The 21,226-nt window shown below is 42.0% G+C and overlaps 1 protein-coding gene across 4 annotated transcripts in view; it reads right to left on the reverse strand.

The window, feature by feature from the left end:
• The window catches only part of CHCHD3 (coiled-coil-helix-coiled-coil-helix domain containing 3), a 190,935-nt gene that overhangs the window by 66,806 nt on the left and 102,903 nt on the right, over positions 1-21,226 (reverse strand). For 2 of the 4 annotated variants that reach the window (XM_054178807.1, XM_054178806.1), the window contains exons 5-6: positions 12,574-12,588; positions 9,825-9,908 (exon numbers count right to left, since the gene is read on the reverse strand). In XM_054178807.1, coding sequence (XP_054034782.1) covers positions 9,825-9,908; positions 12,574-12,588 — 99 coding nt within the window. The remainder of the gene's footprint in view (positions 1-9,824; positions 9,909-12,573; positions 12,589-21,226) is intronic. The other 2 variants (XM_009900239.2, XM_009900240.2) reach the window with 1 other exon arrangement.

Below are 21,226 nucleotides of genomic sequence, written 5' to 3' on the forward strand. Positions count from 1 at the left end.
GCTTAGTGAGATAGGGAGGCAGTGCATTAATGCAGCACTCCAGTCAGAAGGCTGCAGCTCAGCCTGTCAATCAGGTTGAGGTTTCAGATATTGTAATTGGTAGCAAGTTTCCTAATCTCAACCTGCCAGGCAAGAAGCGTTCAACAAAAGCTCTATCCCCCCAATATAATGAAATTTGAAGAGAGAAAATTTCTAATATTGGCAACTTGAAGCAAGATCACAGGTTGGGTTGACAGCTTTATTATGCTAAACTGACAAAAACATTACATCCTGGTCAGTACTAAAAAGGGGGGCAGGGGGGAGGTTCATGAGCAGTATGGAAATACAAAACACCGAGAAACTCTGATGAACTCCTACTTTTTATCTCATTGGTGCAGCAGAGGAGCACAGACATGGAAAACTCTCCTGGCCCAAGTGCAAAATGAGAAATTAATGGATCTTGATTTTAGACTCAGGTCTCCTGCTGCACTGATTTGGAGGAAACTGCAAGAACCTGCTGTCGCAGCTGAATACCCATTTAAAAAAGACACCAATAACTTCAGAGAAATAATACAATTCATTACCACTGATATGATAGAATTCATCAAATGGAAGCAGTAATGTATTTTATTGCTTCTATCTGAGAAGTGTTTGGAAACAGAGTTAATGTATTGATATACTGGGGGGTGTGTGTGTATATATATATATATATATATATATATATATATATATAATATGAGGAGGGAGAGAGGGAGAAGCAGCAAATCAGTCATACAGATGGAAACAAGGGAAAAACCCAGCACTGAGAGTATCTCATGAAAACAGAAAGGGGGTAGGAATGGTGGAGTTGTTTTTCTTTATACTATGGGAAGGCTGAGAGACCTAGGGCTGTTTAGCCTGGAGAAGAGCAGACTGAGAGGGGAATTTTTAAATGCTCAGCAAGAGCTGATGGGCAGGGTTCAAGAGCATGGGGTCAGACTCTTCTCAGTGGTGCCCAGTGATAGGACAAGGGACAACTGACACAAACTGGAACCCAGGAGGTTCCATCTTAACTTGAGAGAAAAAACTCTTTGCTGCCTTTAGTGGAATTATGTGTGTCCAACACAGAAAGCAGACACTGCACTTAATCAAGAAGTAGAACTTAGCATGTCTGTTAGCTCTGTAGAGTCATTGAGACATTTTGGTTGGAAAAGACCTTTAACATGATCCAGTCCAACAGTTACCTCTGTGTGAGAAGTAATTCCATTTCTCCACAAGAACAATGACAAAAGGTTCTCTGAGCCTTCCCCATGTCTCCTCTAAGTGCTCAGGCCACAGTACTATCAGCCAAACCCACTTCCTACTTTACTGGATCCCAGTCTTAAAACCACAGTACCTACATCCCTGCTATTTGCTTCTGAAAGATATGAAAGAATGTAGCACAAATGTGCAGAGAGTAAACATGTTTACTTTAGTGAATGCAAACTCCTAAACACAAGAGGTGAGAGCAGAATCATCTTCTGGTTATGAAATTCTTGTTGATGGAGTCATGCAGGATCAAAGAAAGTAAACAGACTGATAATGTAAAACAAACAGAAACAAAAAATCTTTTAAATTGCTAAAATATGTCATAGGGAATAAAAATGCCTGGAGTTATTATAGTGCTTTATAACGGCCCCCTCTGTCTCTACATCTTGCAATCTACAGTTGAGAAAAAAACCCCCACAGCAAACAAATTCTGATTATTTAGTTGTTGAGAGATTTGCAAAGGTAAACAAGACTCTGAAGCATCTGAACAAATGTGGAACTCGTCTTGTTTGCATCCTAGCACTTATGTTCATTACAAACACCTACAAACAGCCAACACTTGGCTGGGAAGCTGAACTGGGCCTCAACTCCCTTTCTAAGTACTGGGCCTATCACTGTAAAGTGCCTCGGCCCATTCTAAGCCTTCAATAGAAAAAAAAAAAAAAAGGAAAAGATCATTCAATTATCATTTCCCCACACAATTGGTATAAGCATTTCCTACCAACAGGATTAGGAGGAACGCAAGATCCCAGAATAAAGCTGCTCAGCAGTAAGGATGGCAGTTTAGTGCCCAGTAAATTTGATTTCCCTGAAAATCCTGACACATCATAATAGCAAAATCCTATTTACTGTAGCAAGCAGGATGGATAATACTATTTAACACCTGGTATAGTATGTGCCATCAGCTCAAAGCTTTGCGTTCTATGTGCTCATCTTACCTTAAGGTTAATGCTCCTTGACAGCCTACGTGGAAAGCAGAATCCCCAAATTAAGTGCCGAACTCACAGTTTGCAAATCCTTCCTCAAAATTTCAGTCATGAGAAAAAAAAAAGAAGGATGCAGATAAGAGGATCACATTTCCAGAACTTATGTCTATATTCTCAGGCTCTGTTCCATCAGTAAGCCCTGTGTGGTGTAGAAGTCTTGCTGCACAAAGGCCACTAATGTCAGCAAAGAAATGAAAAAAAAGAAATGAGAGAACCAGCACGGAAGAGCTATCAGGGCAGTAACTTATTGGCTGTTGAACTAACACAGTGCTGAAACCTCCAAAGGTAGCAGAATAATTTGATTGTGCCTTATGCAGTGTGCATGTTCCCATGCTCACTACTCAAATACTTAAAGTCTTTGGCTTTTAAGTACTTAACAAGGCCTGTAAGAAACCTGGGGACAGATTTTTTAACAGGGCCTGTTGCGACAGGACAAGGGGTGATGGTTTGAAACTAAAAGAGATTCAGACTAGAACTAAGCAAGGTGTCGTCTTTACACTGAAGGTGGTGAGGCACTGGCCCAGGTTGCCCAGAGAGGTGGTAGATGTAAACAGCAAAATGAGTGAGCTGATTCTTTGCCCTCTGCTCTGTTCTCATGAGACCTCACCTTGAGTTCTGTGTCCAGTTCTGGTGCCCCCAACACAAGAAGGACATCAAACTGTTGGTCCAGAGGAAGCCAAGAAGATGATTAGTGGGCTGGCACATATTTCCTATGGGGACGGGCTGAGAAAGCTGTGGCTGTTCAGCTTGGAAAAGAAAAGGCTCTGAGGAGACCTTATAGCAGCCTTCCAGTACCTGAAAGGGCCTACAAGAAAGCTGTGGAGGGACTTTTTACTAGTGCTTGTAGTAATGCAGTGAGGGGGAATAGATGTAAGCTGGAAGAGGGGAGATTTAAGCTGGATATTGGAAAGAAATTTTTAACAGTGAGGGTGGTTTGACACTGAAAGAGGTTGCCCAGGAACCATTCTATGACTCCCTGATACCTGGAACCACTCTAGGCTCTGAGCAACATGTTCTACTTGAAGATGTCCATGCTGACTGCAGAAGGGTTTCACTAGATGACCTTTAAAGATGCCTTCCAACCCAAACCATCCTGTGAGTCTAAGAATCTATTTCTAGGAAACTCCCGAGCACTGAAACATGGCTCAAGTGAGAAAGATCCTGATTAATATGGGGATACACATCCTGCTCATTCATACTGATAAACTAAGTAGTTGTGTCACACAGCAGTATATTAAAATTAATTTCCTTCTGCTCCTATGACTAGGGGCATGATTCTCCTAATGATGCGTAATAGCATTAGGAAGCAGTGTAACATGAAAATAGTTGGAGGTGCTGAAGAAAATGTGAACTAGGGAGAGTTGCATCCTTCTGAAAGCAACAGAAGCATGAACAGACACTTCTCGTGAGTGCCTGCATGATACCAAAATTATAAGCAGAAGATTGAGAGGATCTACTGATGCTTCCTTCATACCAAATATATTCTAAAGCGAAGGGAGTGGATATTGAGGTGGATTGAGAACTGGATGAATGAAGGGCCTTGGAAGGTTGTGATCAGAGTCTAGTTGGAGGCTTGTAGATTGCCGTGTTCCCCGGGGATCAGGGTAGAGTCTTCAACAGACTCATCAATGATGTGGATGAAGGGACGAAGTGGACCCTCAGCAAGTTTGCTGATGATACAAAACTGGGAGGAGTGGTTGACACCCTGTCAGGCTGTGATCCCATTTAGTGAGACCTGGACAGGCTGGAAAGTTGGGTGGAGGGGAACTTCATGAAGTTCCACAAGGGCAATTGTAAGATATTGCAGGTGGGGAGGAATAACCCTCTGCACCAGTACAGGTGAGGGGTTGACCTGCTGGAAAGCAGCTTTGCGGAGAAGGACCTCGAAGTCCTGGTGGACAAAAAGTTAACCATGAGCAGGCAATGTGCCCTCGTGGCCAAGGCGGCAAATGATACCGTGGAGTGCATTTGGTCTCCTGGGATGTATTAAGAAGAGTGTGATCGTTAGGTTAAGGGAAGTTCTCCTCCCCCTCTACTCTGCCATAGTGAGGCCACACCTGGACTAGCATCTAGCTCTGGGCTCCCCAGTTCAAGAGAACAAGGAACTACTGGATAGAGTCCAACCGAAGGCTACAAAGCTGCTGAGCATTCATGAGGAAAGGCTGAGCAATCTGGGGCTGTTTATTCCAGAGAAGAGAAGGGACCTTTGCAGCACTTATGATTCTAAAGAGCAGGGCTCAGTTATACGCAGCAACAGGACCAAGGCCAAAAGGTACAACTTGGAACATGGGACATTTCACTGAAATATAAGGAAGAACTTCTTTTCTGTGAGGGTGCCAGAGTTCTGGAGTTGGCTTCCCAGAGATGTTGTAGAGTCTGCTTCTCTGAAGAGATTCCACAGCCACCTGAACACTGTGCTCCTGGGCAACCTGCTCTAGGATGACCCTGCTTTAACAGAGTGGTTGGACTGGAATATCTCTAGAGGTCCCTTCCAACTCTTACCATTCTGTGAAAACCCACTGGGTGAAGAAACAAGATGGTGTCAGCTGCCCTGTACACAAAATGAATGCAGCTATTGACGTTGACTGGAACCTAGACATCACAGTGACATTAGAGATGTTAAGATGATTATGAAGTCCTTAGCCACTAGGGCTTGGAATTGACACTGAAACCAGTGACAGTACAGAAGGATAATGGATGTAGAGGAGCTGAACACGAGTAAGACAGGACGGATGTGCATGTGGGTACACACAAGACAACATTGGAAAAAAGGGCCATAGGATTGTTCTTCCAGCTAGCAAGCTGTTCACCCTGAGCTGAAAATTTTTCTTTTGGGCTTGTTTAGTCTGGAAAAGAGAAGGCTAAGTGGAGATCTTACTGCTCTCTACAGCTACCTGAAAGGAGTTTGTAGTGAGGCTGGTGTTGGTCTCTTCTCCAAAGTAACTAGTGATGGGATGAGAGGAAATGGGTTTAAGCTGTGTCAGAGAAGATTTAGGTTGGATATTAGGGAAAGAGAAAAGAAAGGAAAGAAAGGAAAGAAAGGAAAGAAAGGAAAGAAAGGAAAGAAAGGAAAGAAAGGAAAGAAAGGAAAGAAAGGAAAGAAAGGAAAGAAAGGAAAGAAAGGAAAGAAAGGAAAGAAAGGAAAGAAAGGAAAGAAAGGAAAGAAAAGAAAGGAAAGAAAGGAAAGAAAGGAAAGAAAGGAAAGAAAGGAAAGAAAGGAAAGAAAGGAAAGAAAGGAAAGAAAGGAAAGAAAAGAAAAGAAAGAAAAGAAAAGAAAGAAAAGAAAAGAAAGAAAAGAAAAGAAAGAAAAGAAAAGAAAGAAAAGAAAAGAAAGAAAAGAAAAGAAAGAAAAGAAAAGAAAGAAAAGAAAAGAAAGAAAAGAAAAGAAAGAAAAGAAAAGAAAGAAAAGAAAAGAAAGAAAAGAAAAGAAAGAAAAGAAAAGAAAGAAAAGAAAAGAAAGAAAAGAAAAGAAAGAAAAGAAAAGAAAGAAAATAAAAGAAAGAAAAGAAAGAGTGGTCAGGCATTGGAACAGGCTGCCCAGGGAAGTGGTGAAGCTACCACCCCTGGTGGCATTCAAGAAGTGTGTAGATGTGGTGCTTCAGGATACAGTTTAGAGGTCACAGCAGTTGGGTTACGGTTGGCCTCGATGATCTTAATGGCCTTTTCCAACCTCAATGGTTCTGTGATTCTATTAAGAAATACCAGTAATGCTACTCCACATATGCCAGTGATTTGAATACTGCTACTTCAAGGTTTTTTGCTGTAGTCAAGAAGCACCTTTAGCCTGTAAGCAGACAATGAAATACACTGACAAATTTCTCCTCAGGCTTAATGTGCGAACTCTTAAATAACAGCTTTTCAACCTAGTCAGATATACAGTAGGAGAAGGTTATTCTTTAACTCCATTGTTAAACAATCTCATTTTGCTTTGCTGCTGTGGAGCAGGTAATAACTCAGAGCTTATGTGCTATCTGTGACCTAAAAATGCTGGAAGCTGGTAGGGGAATCGCTGGGGTTTTTGGAAACTATGAAAAGGTTTTTAGCACATAAACCAAATTTATGAACAGATATTAGCCTGGAGAATAGAATTGTTTATGTTTTAGTACCACAGCTGTCACTGGTGCACAGTTATTTCGTCCTGTACTAATCCCCTGAAAAGGTTGAGCATCTTCACTCAGTCATTGAAATATTTTATAATTGACAGACTTCATCTGGTGCTTGAATATGTGTAATAATTTTCTCCATAAGGAGCACACTGTGCTGACACTAATCTGTTCTGTTGTCATCTCCCTTTATTATCAATCTCTGCGTTGTTTTTCCAGCATCATTGAAGAACACAAATACGAAGCTTCTAATTGAAAAAGCTAAGTAATCAAAAAGCCAATTAATCATACAGATGAGCTCTGACACTTGGTGATGCAACAGACAGCAATACCACAGATGCATAACTGAAGGATTTTTAAAGTGTGCTTATTTGATGTAAGGATGATCTGAGAATGTAATTAGCATTCTTTGTCACAGGTGACAGATTCATATTGCACATTTCTTCATGCTGACATTACTTCTCTGAGCTCCATTTACTCTGCTCCCACCTTACTTCCCATTCTGATGCTTGGTCTGCTGAACAGCCCTTAACTATGTGTACCTTCCACCAAAACCGGGACGAGTTTAGGAACAGAAGCAGCCTGTTACTGTACTCTGTAACTTCCAAAACGTTAAGCCTTTCCTTTTCTTACAAAGCTCTATTTCCATCCCAATGCTTAAGAAACTCCAACACAAAATCTCACAAATGACCTTAATAAAGGCAGTGGACACTGGGCTCCACAAAGCCAGGATTGAAGGAGACATGACCTCTCTGCTTTTGCAGGTTTTCATTCTGTAATCTACACATCTCCGAAGAAGTTCAAAGGCAGGTTTGGAGCACAGAGTTCACCTCTTTTTTTGTGCAGAAGAGATATGCACGTGTACTTTGGAAACAATCTGGATGACCACTGGGCACAGCAAAGGTTGCTTCGCTTACCAATAAGAAGTCAGAATGAAAAGACTTAGTGTTCTGAGAGTTCCACTTTGAAAACAGAGCAATCACCCATGACATGAGTCGGTCCTGGAGACTTCGAAGTCCAAGTAATGCAAGAGATTCCAGAGATCGTTTATTTCACAGCACTTGGGGGATTACACTTCAGGGAGTATTCCAACATAGCCATTTAGAGTTCACGATTACATTTGTACACCTCAATGATGTGTTCACACACCTGTTAAAATGCAATTCCATTTTGGAATTCTTCACTTAACAGGAGCAAGTGAAGGCAGCGTATCACAAACCTAATTTAACTTTAAAAGTATCTAAGAATAAAACCTAATTCACTGCATTGCACCTTAAAAAAAGGTAAAGGAAAAGCTTTTGACTGCAGAATCATGGTGTATCACACACCCTTCACCATAAATTAAACAGCACTACTCGCACCAGAATGAGAAAATGGAAGGCTGATAACTAAGAGCAGAGGTTTCTCAGCACAGGAAAGACATTGACCTGTTGGAGTGGTTCTAGAAGAGATCACAAAAATGGTTCAAAACCTGGAGTATTTGCTGTGACGACAGGCTGAGGAGTGAATTGCAGTTGCTCAGCCTGGAGAAGAAAAGGCTCCAAGCAAACCTTGTGGCCTTTCAATATTTAAAGGGGCAGAAAGATGGGGACAGACATTTTTAGCCGGAAAAAAAATTGCCCAGAGAGGTGGTAGAAGTCCCATCCCTGGAAACATTCCACATCAGGTTGGATGGGGCTCTGAGCAACCTGATCTAGTAGCAGATCATAGAATCACAGAATTAGCAGGTCAAGGACTATCTGGTTACAAGCCCCATGCCATGAGCAGGGACACTTTCCACTAGATCAGGCTGCCCAGAGCCACAAACAGCCTGGCCTTAAAAACTTCCAGGCTTCCACCACCTCTTTGGGCAACCTATTCCAGTGTCTCACCACACTTTTGGTGAAAAAATTCCTCCTAACATCCAATCTAAATCTACCCTCCTCTAGCTTGGATCCATACCCCTAGTGCTATCATGACCTTTCACTTACAGTGGGCAGTTCCTTCTTCCAGCCCCTGCCATTCTCTTCTGTGATTTCAGGAGTGTGGCTGGAGCCCTTGCCAGTGAAGACTGAGGTAAAGAAGTCGTTGAGAACCTCGGCCTTCTCCACATCACTTGTCATCAGCTCTCCTGTTTTCTTTCTGAAGGGGCCACACCCTCTTTAGTCTTCCTTTTGCCATAAATGTACTTATAGATGTCCCTGCTCAGTGCAGAAGGATTGGACTAGATGACTTTAAAGGTGCCTTCCAACCCAAACCTTTCTGTGATTCCATAATATGTACAACCATTCCATAAGAAGCCAGTTTGGATGAGATGTTGCATGCATTTTTTCCTCTAACACCAGCCAGCTATTTGAGGGTAAGAAAGATACTTGCAGTGGGGAAGGAGTGAGCAAAGGATCTTCATTTTTAACTGTTTAAATAATGCACCATTTTGGAATCGTTAAACTAATTTGCCTTCATCCTTTCAAACTACTTTTCATTGCCAAGAACATGACTTCATTAATGTCATCTTCAAAACAGGCAGGACAAAACACTGAGACAGTATCTGATATACTCTCTATTTAAAATATTCATTAAGACCAATTATACACACTGATAATTCATGCAACATGCTCTTCTTCCTAATCCATAAAAACAAGGGCTTTTCTTCTATCCTGCTAAGATGCATAAATGAATATGTATCTTGGTAATATCATTTGCAAAACTACCTAAGAGAAAAAAAAATATCCAAATTAATCAACAATAGGTAGGCTCAGAAAGTAGGAAGAGGGGGAAAGGAGGCAAATGTATTCAAGCTGAAGATTACAACCAAGCTGGGATCTAGAAAATGTTGACAGCAGTGATTATTTGAAATTAACATCCTAGAAAATAATACCCTACAAAGACTTAGAATGTTAGCAGCAATATGTTAAAACATTCTAAGTGTGTCACACAGCTTACCAAGCTGTTCTGTACAGCTTAGTTTCAAGTCTTCTGTGAAAAAAAAAAAAGACACAGAAGTGCTTTTTGAACATGGCATAAACAACTTGCAATTAACACTAAACTCTCCATGTGCTGGTGGCTTTTGGAGGAACCACCATCTCCACTCAAGCAGAGCATCTGTAGACCACAAAGAAAGCAGAAATTCAGCATATCTGCACACTTGACATGCAATTTTAAGACTACTTGGGGACACTCATTCATTTACACCGGTTCTTCATTGGTGTTTGTATGAAAGTAACCTCATCTGGATCGCTTCTCGATGTGTAATTACCATGACAAATGAAATCTCATTGCAAATGTACGATCTCAGTACAGAAAATAATATCTTCAACATGAAAGCCTCCATTCTTGTCAATATTAAGGCAGACTCAGTAGCAGTTAATACAAAGAACCCCAAACCCTCTGGCCATAGTTGTAATCTTTATATCCTTAGAAAAGCCATTTTGCTTAACAGTAAACCATAACGGAACAGAAAACTCTTCATTCCAAGGGAAAGAAGGCTTACCCTTTCTTCCAGTCGAGCCAGCTGCTCTTTGTAGTAAGCATCATGCTTCTTCAGTTCTCTGTCTTTCTCTTCCAGCTGCCTGGCCTAAAAAAAGAAATAGAAAGATAAAACTGGATCAAGAAAGAGCCTCTCTTGCAAAGCAAAAGATGGACTATAAATTGTACCAGTGAGGAATCTACAGCGATTGCGAGCTGCAGTCCATTCGGTTTTGCCAAGGAGTACATTAATAAGATGATGATTGCTGCACTGAAAATGTAAAGAGATTGTCTATTGTACTGTGTCTTCATCCTTCCCTCCTCAACAGCTGTGCTATAGTTTGTCCAAACCTATTTGGAAACATCTCAAAGACAGAACCAAGCACACCATACTGAGATGATTTGTTTTTCTTTGTAGACCACTTCTGAACTTCAGGAAACTTGCTAGATCTACTGAAAAAAAAAGCGTATGGGGAGCCTGAATACTTGACAATATTTGTTCACTGTTATTAAGTGGACATTATAGCAGCCTTCCAGTACTTGAAGGAGGGCTTCCAGGATAAGTGGAGAGGGATTTTTTACAAAGGCATGTAATGACAGGATGAGGGCTAACGGCTTCAAACTAGAAGCAGCCTGATTCAGGTTAGTCATTAGGAAGAAGTTTTCTCCTGTGAAGCTGGTGAGACCCTGGAACAGGATGCCCAGAGAAGTTGTGTGGGCTCCAAGCCTGAACACGCTAAAAGCCAGGTTGGATGGAACCTTGAGCAATCTGGTGCAGCAGAAGGTGTGCCTGCCCATGGCAGTGGGGTGCGAATCAGACGATCTTAAGGTCCTTTCCAACCCAAACCGTTCTGTGATTCTATGATTAATATGACCTGAGAAAAGCTGAACTTGCTTCCATGTATTTGCAGGCAGTGGTCAAAAGAATTCTTATTGAAGTAGCCTTTTTTTCTGTAAACCCCCATTGAGGAAAGCAGTTAGCATGTGCTTAATTATAAACACATGAATGTTTGGAAAGAACTAAAAGTGTATATATTTACAAAAGTAAATCTAAAATGTACATCTAAAACTCTGTTCTCCCTTTTAATTAATAATTAACTCCTCTGGCAACTGCTAGATGAGTTTAAGTTGTAGGATTATTCCCATGTCCAGTAACTAATAATACAGGATAATTTTGATCATTAGATCGGGTATTAGAAGAAACTTCTTCACTGAAAAGGTTCTCAAACACTGGAACAAGCTCCCCAGGAAAATGGTTCAATCCCCATCCCTGGAGGTTTTTGAAAGATGCTGAGATGCGGTGCTGAGGGACACGTTTTAACACCAGACTTGGTAGAATTAGATAGTGGTTGAAAGTCAATGATCTTAAAGGTCTTTTCCAAACAAAATGATTCTATGACCTAAGTATTCACTTCAGAGACACTGCTTCCAGTGCTACTGAGCAAGGTGACATTTTTTTGTCTTCTTGTCTGCATGAGTACCAATATCTGCTATTAAAGTGACTCATTAAGAACTATAAATGACATTAAAAGAGCACACATGCACACAGAATACATACAAAGTGCTAAGTCCTCCAGAGGAAATACAAGACAAACGATTTTTAACAAGCTGTGGAGGATTTAATGCCTAAATTATCAGCCCAAATTCATTCCAGGCTCATAATGGTTTAATAATAAAATATCTCTAGTGACTAGTAATTAACTAGCAATGGTCATTACTACAATTGCCTATTCAACATTAGTCATTTATTTCTAATATATTACTTCCACCCAGGTACTTGATACAACAAACCCAGATGCAAAAAGTTCCTGTGTTAGCAACATCATGCAAAATGGGCAAACTGCTGCACTCCCATCACTAAAAGTGTTATTTCCAGGTCATGCTGATTGAAGCACCTCAGAAAACTTACCACGTATTGTGCTAGACTTGTACAAATATAGGACTGAAATCTTTGCCAAGATTCACTTTTATTTCTTTGTCAAATAACCAAATAATAAAAATCATAAAATGATTTGGGTTGGACGGGATCTTAAAGATCATCTAGTTCCAAGCCCCCTGTAAGGACACCTCTTACTAGACCAGGTTGCCCAAGGCCTTGTCCAAGCTAGCTTTGAACACTTGCAGGCTTGAAGCCTCCAAAACTTCTCTGGGTAACCAGTTTCAGTGCTTCAGCAACCTCATAGTGAAGAATTTCTTCCTAACGTCTAATCTAGATCAGGCTGCCTCTAGTTTGAAGCCATCACCCCCTGTCCTGTCACTTCATGCCTTTGTAAAAAAGTCCCTCTCCAGCTCTCTTGTAGGCACCTTCAAATGCTGGCAGGCTGCAATATGGTCTCCCCACAGTCTTCTCTTCTCCAGATTGAACAACCAACTCCCTCGGCTTGGCCTCACAGCAAAGGACTTTCAGCCCTCAGATCATTTCCACAACCCTCCTCTGAACCCACTCCAACAGATTCATGTCCTTCTTGTGCTAGAGACTCCAGAGCTGGCCCCAGTACTGCAGGTGGGGTCTCAGCAGAGTGGAGCAGAGGGGTAGAATCCCTTCACTCCACTTGCTGCCCATACTACTGGAGATCAGCCCAGGACATGGTTGGTTCTGGGCTGTGAGTGAACATTGTCAGCTCATGTCCAGCTTTTCACCCACCAGCACACCCACATCCTTCCCCTCAGCACTGCTCTCTCCATCCAGCCTGGATTTGTGCTTGGGATTGCCCCGACCAATCACAAAGTAAAAACTTCAGATTTTGGGTTGTTCCTTACTTCATATTCCTTACCTTTTTTTCTATATCCTGAAGCATGTAACAAAAGAAATCAAGAAATCAAATTAAATTTATTCTATAATGGTGAATACAAAGGATGCCAAAATAAAATGCATGTCAGACACATGTAATCTGCAATTTCACCAAAAGTACCCCTGCTTGTCCAAAAACAACCTCTGCAGTATAGTGCCATGGAGAACACCACAGCTCTGTCCAACACCACTTATATCAGCTTTGTTCACTAATTACAGGTTTTCCCAAAGCTGATTACACAAAATATTGTACAGCCCACCAGTCAGGCTTTGCATTGATCATGACTTTCATTTTTCTGGATAATCCCTGTATGATCTCCCAAACCTGGTGGTTACAGGAACAGCTGAAAATTCTTTGCAGGTGGTGCTACCAAAAAGCATCCTCTCCCAAATATCTAATAGAATGAAAACTTCAGTTCCTTCTATTCAATAGTGTTCCACACCATCCTATTGATGACCTGAAACCAAGGAGCAAAACTGACTTTGGAAGCTAACAAGAAAATAAAACCCATGAAAAAGCATCATGACTTAATCATTCACCCCATTACTGACAAGTCATAAGGGCAAAAATTTTCAGGGTGCAAAGCTACAACTGGCCAAGGGCACGCTAGTGGTGGAGGAGATGAAACTCATCCTCATTAAGAAAAGCATCTTTCTTTTGAGCATGCTGGAGTGCTGGAACAGCCTGTCCAGAGAGGCTGTGAAGTGTCTTTCTCTGTATCATTTCAAAACCCACCCGGACGCAATCCTGAATAACCTACTCTAGGTGAAGCTGCTTTAGCGGGGCAGTTGGACTGGATGATCTCGACAACCCTTTCAGCCCCCACCATTCTATGATTCTCCTCTGTCTCCAGCTGAGTCTAAATTATTTTCATCTGGTTTTGATTCGTATTTGGACACAAGAGGAAATTTTTCACAGTAAGAACAATCAGCCACTGGAATAAAGTCCCCAGGGAAGTGGTGGAGTCCCCAGCATCAGACACTTTGAAGATCCATAGGCAAGATACTCAGCCATTTTGTCTAGAGAAAGCTTTTGCCATGAAAGGTTGGATGAGATGATCTTTGAGGTCCCTTCCAACTGGGGATTCTATGATTCTGATCACTAAATGTATAGACATGAAAGTCAGTAAAATCAGGGGAATGCAAGTAACATTTGTTCCAAGAAAGTCAATCTGAACAGAAGGTTTTGCCCTGGAAAGTTTGTTAGATTTTTGGGTTGATTTTTTGGGGTTGGTTCTCTGCCACTAAAGATTATCAGTGATCAAAAGAGCTGGAATTTACTGCACTACACTAAAAGGCATGGGGCCCAAGAAGCAAATTATAGTCATGCTTCTTATCATAGAATTGTTTTGGTTGGAAAAGACCTTGAAGATCATCCATCCCAACCGTCATCTAACGCTATCCAAGTCTGGTGATAAACCATATCCCTCAGCACCACCCTTATTGCCGTGACCCTATCAGAGTTTTTATATCACTGATAAAGTAGAAATATTGCTATAAGATACTAAATTTTGCCAAGTGAGGTTGGACCAGATGATCTTTGAGGTCTCTCCCAACCTGGTATTCTATGATTCTAAATAACAAATGTATCCACAGATTTGGTTCTCTATATCATGGAACTGGTAGACCAGTAAGAAGCTCAGTCCCTGGCATTTGTCCAGTGAGGCAGACACAGCAAAGTTTAGAAAAAAACAATGAGAAAATAGGAAAAAAAAAAATTATCACAGGAGACAATATAAATATGCCAACAGAAGAGAATTCACTGCAGAAATAAAACCCTGGAAGGTAAGATGATATTTATGGGGCTGCAACAACATGATCCCAGTGAATATCAAACAGTCGTAACAAAATAATTCACAGTAGCCATGTATTCAATTAGCTGAATGCTGCACTTTAGCTGTAAATGAGATACCTGGAAGAGGTTCATTGCTTCTTCACAAAGTAAAAAATGAAGAAAGCATTTCCTTGGGTGTTATTTAAGAAACAGCTTCAGAAGGACGCTTTTGAGAGGCAGCCCATCTTCCCAAGACTACTCAAAATACAGCTTCAAAAATAGATCACTAGTATCAAATACATGTTCTTCACATCTACAAGGAAAACAGGCCAAGATTCAAAAGGACAACTTGGGTTTCGTTTTCAAAATCAGCCCTGATATGAGCCCGAGAGGGGATCTTGTCAATACTGATCAATATCTAAAGAACAGGGTGCAAGAGGATGTGGCCAGACTCTTTTCAGTGGTGCTCAGTGACAGGACAAGGGACAATGGGCACAAACTGGAACCCAAGAAGTTCCTCCTAAATATAAGGAAAAATTTCTTTGCTGTGAGGTTGCTGCAGTCCTGAAACAGGCTGCCCAGAGAGGTTGTGGAGTTTCCTCCTCTGGAGAGATTCCAAACCTCTGTAAATATAATAATATGATTGTGGGGAATCTGCTCTGAATGACTGCTTTAGCAGAGTGGTTGGACAACATGATTTCCAGATCACTTCCAACCCCTGCCATGCTGGGATTCTACGGTTCTGTTTTAAAAGGTGACAGTTGTGAGTCTGTACCTGAGTGACATGAGTGACAGGGCGCTTCAGAAATGTTCACCCAGCAAGCCTCAGGTTGCAGAACAAACGGAACATCTCCAGCAGCAGCAGCATAATGGTGAGAGGTCACTGAGATTTACTCTGTTGTGGTACTGGTGTATCTCATTCATCCTGACCTGCCAGCAGTGCTCCTGTGAGGTATTTGTTCCTCTGGAGCTGCCAGAGGCCAGCCCTCTGCCACCGATTTCTTTTGCTTATTAATCCATTAACCTTCTCTTCAAAGTTCACAGGGCCCACATGAAGACCTATAGATATTTCCCCTGAAGAAAGCCTTCATCACTGTAGCTAGCATTTCATTTGGCAAATCCCATTAGTCTTGTACACCTGTTGTGACAGGATGCTCTAGAAGCCCATCCCCCAGACCAAATATCTGGTCTCACTCATTGCCATGAATGTGACTTGGAAGCCCCACCCTTTGCCTGTCCACTTACCCTGTTCTTGGGTGGGTGATGATGAAATGACCATGAAGCAGCTTGGCAAGACTTTCAGATGGTTGATGATGATTTATAAATTTAGTGTAAAATTGGACTCTTATCTTGAAGCAGATAATTATTCTCTGCCAGAAAAATGCAAACTGAAGCCATCTCAGCAGTGTTCTGCTGTGAGCTTGGTGGATGTTAGTGAATTTGGAGCTCAGAGTATGCACCAAGGGGCAGCTGTAAACCAGGGACTGCCAGCTGCTTCAAGAGCTGATTCAGAAATCTGCCTACAAACTTCTCCTGAACTACCCGATAACGGTTTATCCCCTGCAGCTCCTTAAAGAATAGCAATTAGAAGCAGCAGGCACCTTGAACCTTGCTATACCCAGCTATCTTGAGCCTTCTATTCTTGAAAGACAATTATTGAACAAACCTTCTCAGTCAGCTGCTTCTTTGTTCTATTTTGCCTTACAAAAGACAAAGTTTATGTGTATCAGTTGTATCCCCAGTAGCAAAGGCTTGGCTTGGGCTGTGACAAAAGAAGTCTGACCAGCAGGAAAAGTAAGGTGATTCTGTCCCTCTACTCAGCTCTCCTGAGACTCCACCCAGAGTATTGTGTCCAGTTCTGGGGTACCTTGTTCTTTAGATATTGATCAGAATTGATAAGATCCCCTCTCAGGCTGCTCTTTTCCAGGTGCAACAGCCCAAGGTCTCTCAGCACAGAGATGCTCCACTCATCTCAGCATCTCTGTAGAGCCCTCAAACACTACACAATTATGCTAAAGAATTATTCAGCATTTGATGTCCACTATACTGCTCTGATCAGACCCTTTTACAGTGGATTACATTCTCTCACCACATACAGCCCCATGTAGTCTCATCTGCACGTTGGTATCAGATGAAAAAGGTTCATTACTTGCTTGTATGAAGGTCAGCAAAACCATGATCTTTGTTCACTCATAGAATCTTTAATTCAGTGGGATGCTGCCTCCACTCATGCTGGAGGATGCGGGAGTTGGGGCTGTTCAACATCGAGAAGAGAGGCTCTGGATAGGCCTTCCAGTACCTGAAGGGAGCCTACAGGAAAGCTGGGGAGGGACTTTTTACAAGGGTTTGTAGCAATAGGGTAGGAGGGGATGGTTTTTATCTGTAAGAGGGTATATTAGACTGCGTATTAGGAATAAATTCTTGATAATGAGAATGGTGAGACACTGGAACAGGTTGCCCATGTAGGCTGTAGATACCCCCTCCCTTGAGCAACCTGGTCTAGTGGAAGGTGTCCCTGCCCATGGCAGGGGGGGCTGGAACGAGATGATCTTCAAGGTCCCTTCCAACCTAAACCATTCTGTCAAACTCTAACCTTGTGTGGTCACATTTGCATGTTGGTATCAGATAAAAAAGGTTCATTACTTGTTTATATTAAGGTCAGCAAAATCATGATCTTTGTTCACTGATAAAGTGTCCCACTGAAAATGTGTCTCAGTCTCCACTCATGTTGGATTGAATGAGTTTTAAATTTTCATTTTGTATTTCAACATATACTCAACACTCTGAGCAGGCAACATGAGTAACTTATGGATATTCTTAGGAACACATACTTCTCCATTTCCCCAAAAATAATTTCATTTTGAAGCTATCAATACTCACAAAATCCTTCCTAACCAGAAAAAATGATCCAGACACATCACTAAAAAAACCACTGTGTTAATTTCCACTTGTAAAGGTAGAGTTATGAATTAGAAACAGCAGCAACAATAATGCATCATAAAACAGTCTTTGACAATTGTAATTAAAACAAGCTTTTGTAATTACCAGTGAATGTGCTACAGTACATTTTCTAAGAATAATGAAGTCCTAAAAGAATGAGTGGTGAAGAACAAAAAAGATCACAATGAGAGGAGGCTAATGGAGAAAAGTATAAAATTGAATTTATGAACAAGTTAGGATCTGCTTTACACAGAAAATGTGACATTAAGAGTCATTTACTACATCTAGTTAGAGACCAAAGAAGTAAAAAATATACAAAGCAAGCAATCAACACCCCCCCCCATGTCAAACAAAAAGAGTGACAGATTCCAGCTTCTAGTGTAAGCTACAGGAACATGGAGCTGAAATCCAGAGAAGCATTGCTGACCCCCAAGACAGAAGTTTGTTGATGTTCTTGTCCCAACAGGAAGAGTTTCTATTATAGCATTAGAAGGAAAAAGCTGAACAAGGAAAATGTGGCACACCTGCTAAAGAAGCTGGCTGATTTAGGGGGTAGTAGATACACAGAGCTGCGGTAGTCTGAAGAACCACAGGAGGTCATGTAGTTCCTGACAGAGACAGTCAACTAAGAAGCCAGATTGTTAGCTCAAGACCATATCCAGCTGGGTATTGAAAACCTTCAAGCATGGAGACTGAACAACCTTCACTGTGCCTCTGTCATCAGCAAAGTCTCATCCCTCTGTGTAGGATAGGGTTCATGGAGAAGCAGTACGGGCAGTAGAACGAATTTTTGTTGGAAAACACCTTTAAAACCATTGAGTCCAACCACCAACCCAACACTACCATGGCCATTAGGAAAAGTTCTTCACTATCAGAAGAGGAAGAGGTTGCCCAGGGAAGTGGTGGAGGCTTGGTGGACTTCTGAGCAACCTGATCTAGTTTGGGATGTTCCTGCTTACTTCAGTGGGGTTGGACTAGATGACCTCTACAAGTCTCTTTCAACCCAGTTGTAATGGTTTGGAATTTACCACCACATTAACAAAAGCTTGGCTCACTCAGTCAGAAGCAAATGGAAGCTGTATTTACAAGCAATAACTACACTCTGCAATGGAATGCAATGAATATGCACAAATATACAGTATTTACAATATTATACAGGTATTTACAATCAGAAAACAGCAAGGAAACCCCCCTGAACCCCTTTCCAGGATCCCAAAAAGGAGTGGGAGAACCGCTCTGCTCTCCCCTAATCTCCCACCCCCACCCCCCCCCCCCCCCCCCCCCCCGCCCCTGTTTAATTAGAAGGAAAAGAGAAAGGAAGTTAGGAGCACTGTTAGCTCAAAGCATCTTTAGTCCTTAGTGTTCTTATCTCAAGGTCGTTAGATAAGATGCTTTCCAGTGAAGCAGCCCCAGCAGCCAAAGGGAAAAGAATGAAGTGGGATGTGTGATGCTAGGGGTACATCTCACACATCTGCCCAATGAAATTTGTTTAGAATAATCTTTTCTTTTCCTTTTTACACCCAACTGTGAATTGCTTATACTTCTCTTCTGCTTGAACTCTGCAGCTAACTTTTAAAGGCATAGCCTAAAACTGCCACACCAGTGCATTCTATGATTAAACCATGTTCTGAAGTGTCATGTCTACAGGTTTTTTTGAACACCCCCAGGGATGGAGACTCCACCACCTCCCTGTGCAGCCTGCTCCAATGCTTGACAACCCTTCTGGGAAAGAAATTTTTGCCCTGCAGCAACCTCTTGAGGCCATTTTCTCTTGTCCTGTTACATGTTGCTTAGAAGACACCAACACCCACCTAGATCAAATCTCCATTCAGGGAGTTGTAGAAAACTATAAAGTCTTCCCTGAGCCTCCTTTTTCTCCAGGTTAAACAACCCTAGTTCCCTCAGACACTCTTCACAAGACTTGTTCTCCAGACCCTTCTCCAGCTTTGTTGTTCTTTCCTGGACATGATCCACCACTACATTGTCCTTCTTGGAGTGAGAGGCCTAAAACTGAACTTAGTATTCAAGCTGTGGCTTCACCAGTGCTGAGATAAGTAGGTAAGTGCTGCGTCATTTAATCACTTGAGAGGCCTCCAGGTTCCTTCAGTCTGATCTCTTTTACCATCCCATTCTCAAAACAAGGGGCAGAAAGATCAGAGTTGGACCAAGCTTCTACAAATTGAGCAACGTGAGTTGTAAGAAAAGCTGCACTTGTCAACAAACTCTGCTCCTTGCTGGGTGAACCATCTGGCTTGTTCTGTTCAAAATCAACCAATTCTGAAGACTTCATTTTCTTCAAAACAATCCCAACACATTCAAAACTAACCTATTCATCAGCATCATGCAGAAAAACCTCATGTTTACATCCAGTCATAGTTCAAAAGAGAAAAAAAAAGGATGCTAAACAAATCTGTGTTACATACCTGGATGTCAACAGGAATAAAAGGCAGGTGTGACTTCTTTCTGAAGCCCCTCTACATGCTTTTCATTTAACTAACTGTCCAAGAAGATCAAACATTTTGAAGACTATCTGTACTGCTGCCAGGTATTTGGAGCAATTCAAATAATGTCTATAACCATTTCTGCCAGCTTCTGATGTCTCAGTCTTATGTCAAATGTGTGCAGTTTTCCACTAATCTTAAAGAAGCAAAAACTGCTCCATATGAGCCAAAGTGAATTTCTCACAAGAAAAATGGTGCAAAAGAACCATTATCCTGTAAAATACAGGAAAAACAACTGCCAGTGACTAGGTTTAGAACTAAATTCTACTTCCAGCACTGTTGCTATACCACTGTAGTACTGCATTGTAAATATTTGCATCCTTCTTACTGTGTTCAGAAATTACGTGATGGTAATTTTACAGAAGCATTTTGACATTTGTGGATCAAATTACAACCAAAAAAAATAAAGAATGGGTGATTGCTGAGCACCACAAGCCAATATTTGGCACAGTTTCAATCAGTACATCATGTGCCGGGTTCTGCACATTGGCCACAGCAACCCCATGCAGAGCTACAGGCTGGGGTCAGAGTGGCTGGAGAGCAGTCAGGCTGAGAGGGACCTGGGGGTGCTGGTCGACGGTAGACTGAACATGAGCCTGCAATGTGCCCAGGCAGCGAAGAGGGCCAATGGCATTCTGGCCTGCATCAGGAACAGTGTGGCCAGCAGGAGCAGGGAGGTCATTCTGCCCCTGTACACTGCACTGGTTAGGCCGCACCTCGAGTCCTGTGTCCAGTTCTGGGCCCCTCAGTTTAGGAAGGAGGTTGACTTGCTGGAACGACTCCAGAGAAGAGCAACAAAGTTGGTGAGGGGTTTGGAACATAAGCCCTACGAGGAGAGGCTGAGGGAGCTGGGGTTGCTTAGCCTAGAGAAGAGGAGACTCAGGGGTGACCTTATTACTCTCTACAACTACCTGAAGGGAGGTTGTAGACAGACGGATGTTGGTCTCTTCTCCCAGGCAAGCAGTACCAGAACAAGAGGACACAGTCTCAGGCTGCGCCAGGGGAGGTTCAGGCTGGATGTTAGAAAAAAGTTCTATACAGAAAGAGTGATTGCACATTGGAATGGGCTGCCTGGGGAGGTGGTGGAGTCGCCATCACTGGAGGTTTTTAGGAGGAGGCTTGATGGGGTGCTTGGTGCCGTGGGTTAGTTGTTTGGGTGGTGTTGGATTGGTTGATGGGTTGGACACGATGATCTTGAAGGTCTCTTCCAACCTGGTTTATTCTATGTATTCTATGTATTCTAAAACAAAGATTAAAAAACGGGAACCACACTTCAAGGAAGCGTTCTCACCACAGATCACCACTCAAGTGCCAAAAGAAATAGTAAAATGCTGGCATGTCAATTACAGAATCCCAGCACAGTGGGACTTTGAAGGTACCTCTGGGGATCATCCAGTCCAACCTCCTCATAAAGCAGATCC

The sequence above is a fragment of the Dryobates pubescens genome, chromosome Z (assembly GCF_014839835.1).
Source record: "Dryobates pubescens isolate bDryPub1 chromosome Z, bDryPub1.pri, whole genome shotgun sequence".
NCBI lineage: Eukaryota > Metazoa > Chordata > Aves > Piciformes > Picidae > Dryobates > Dryobates pubescens.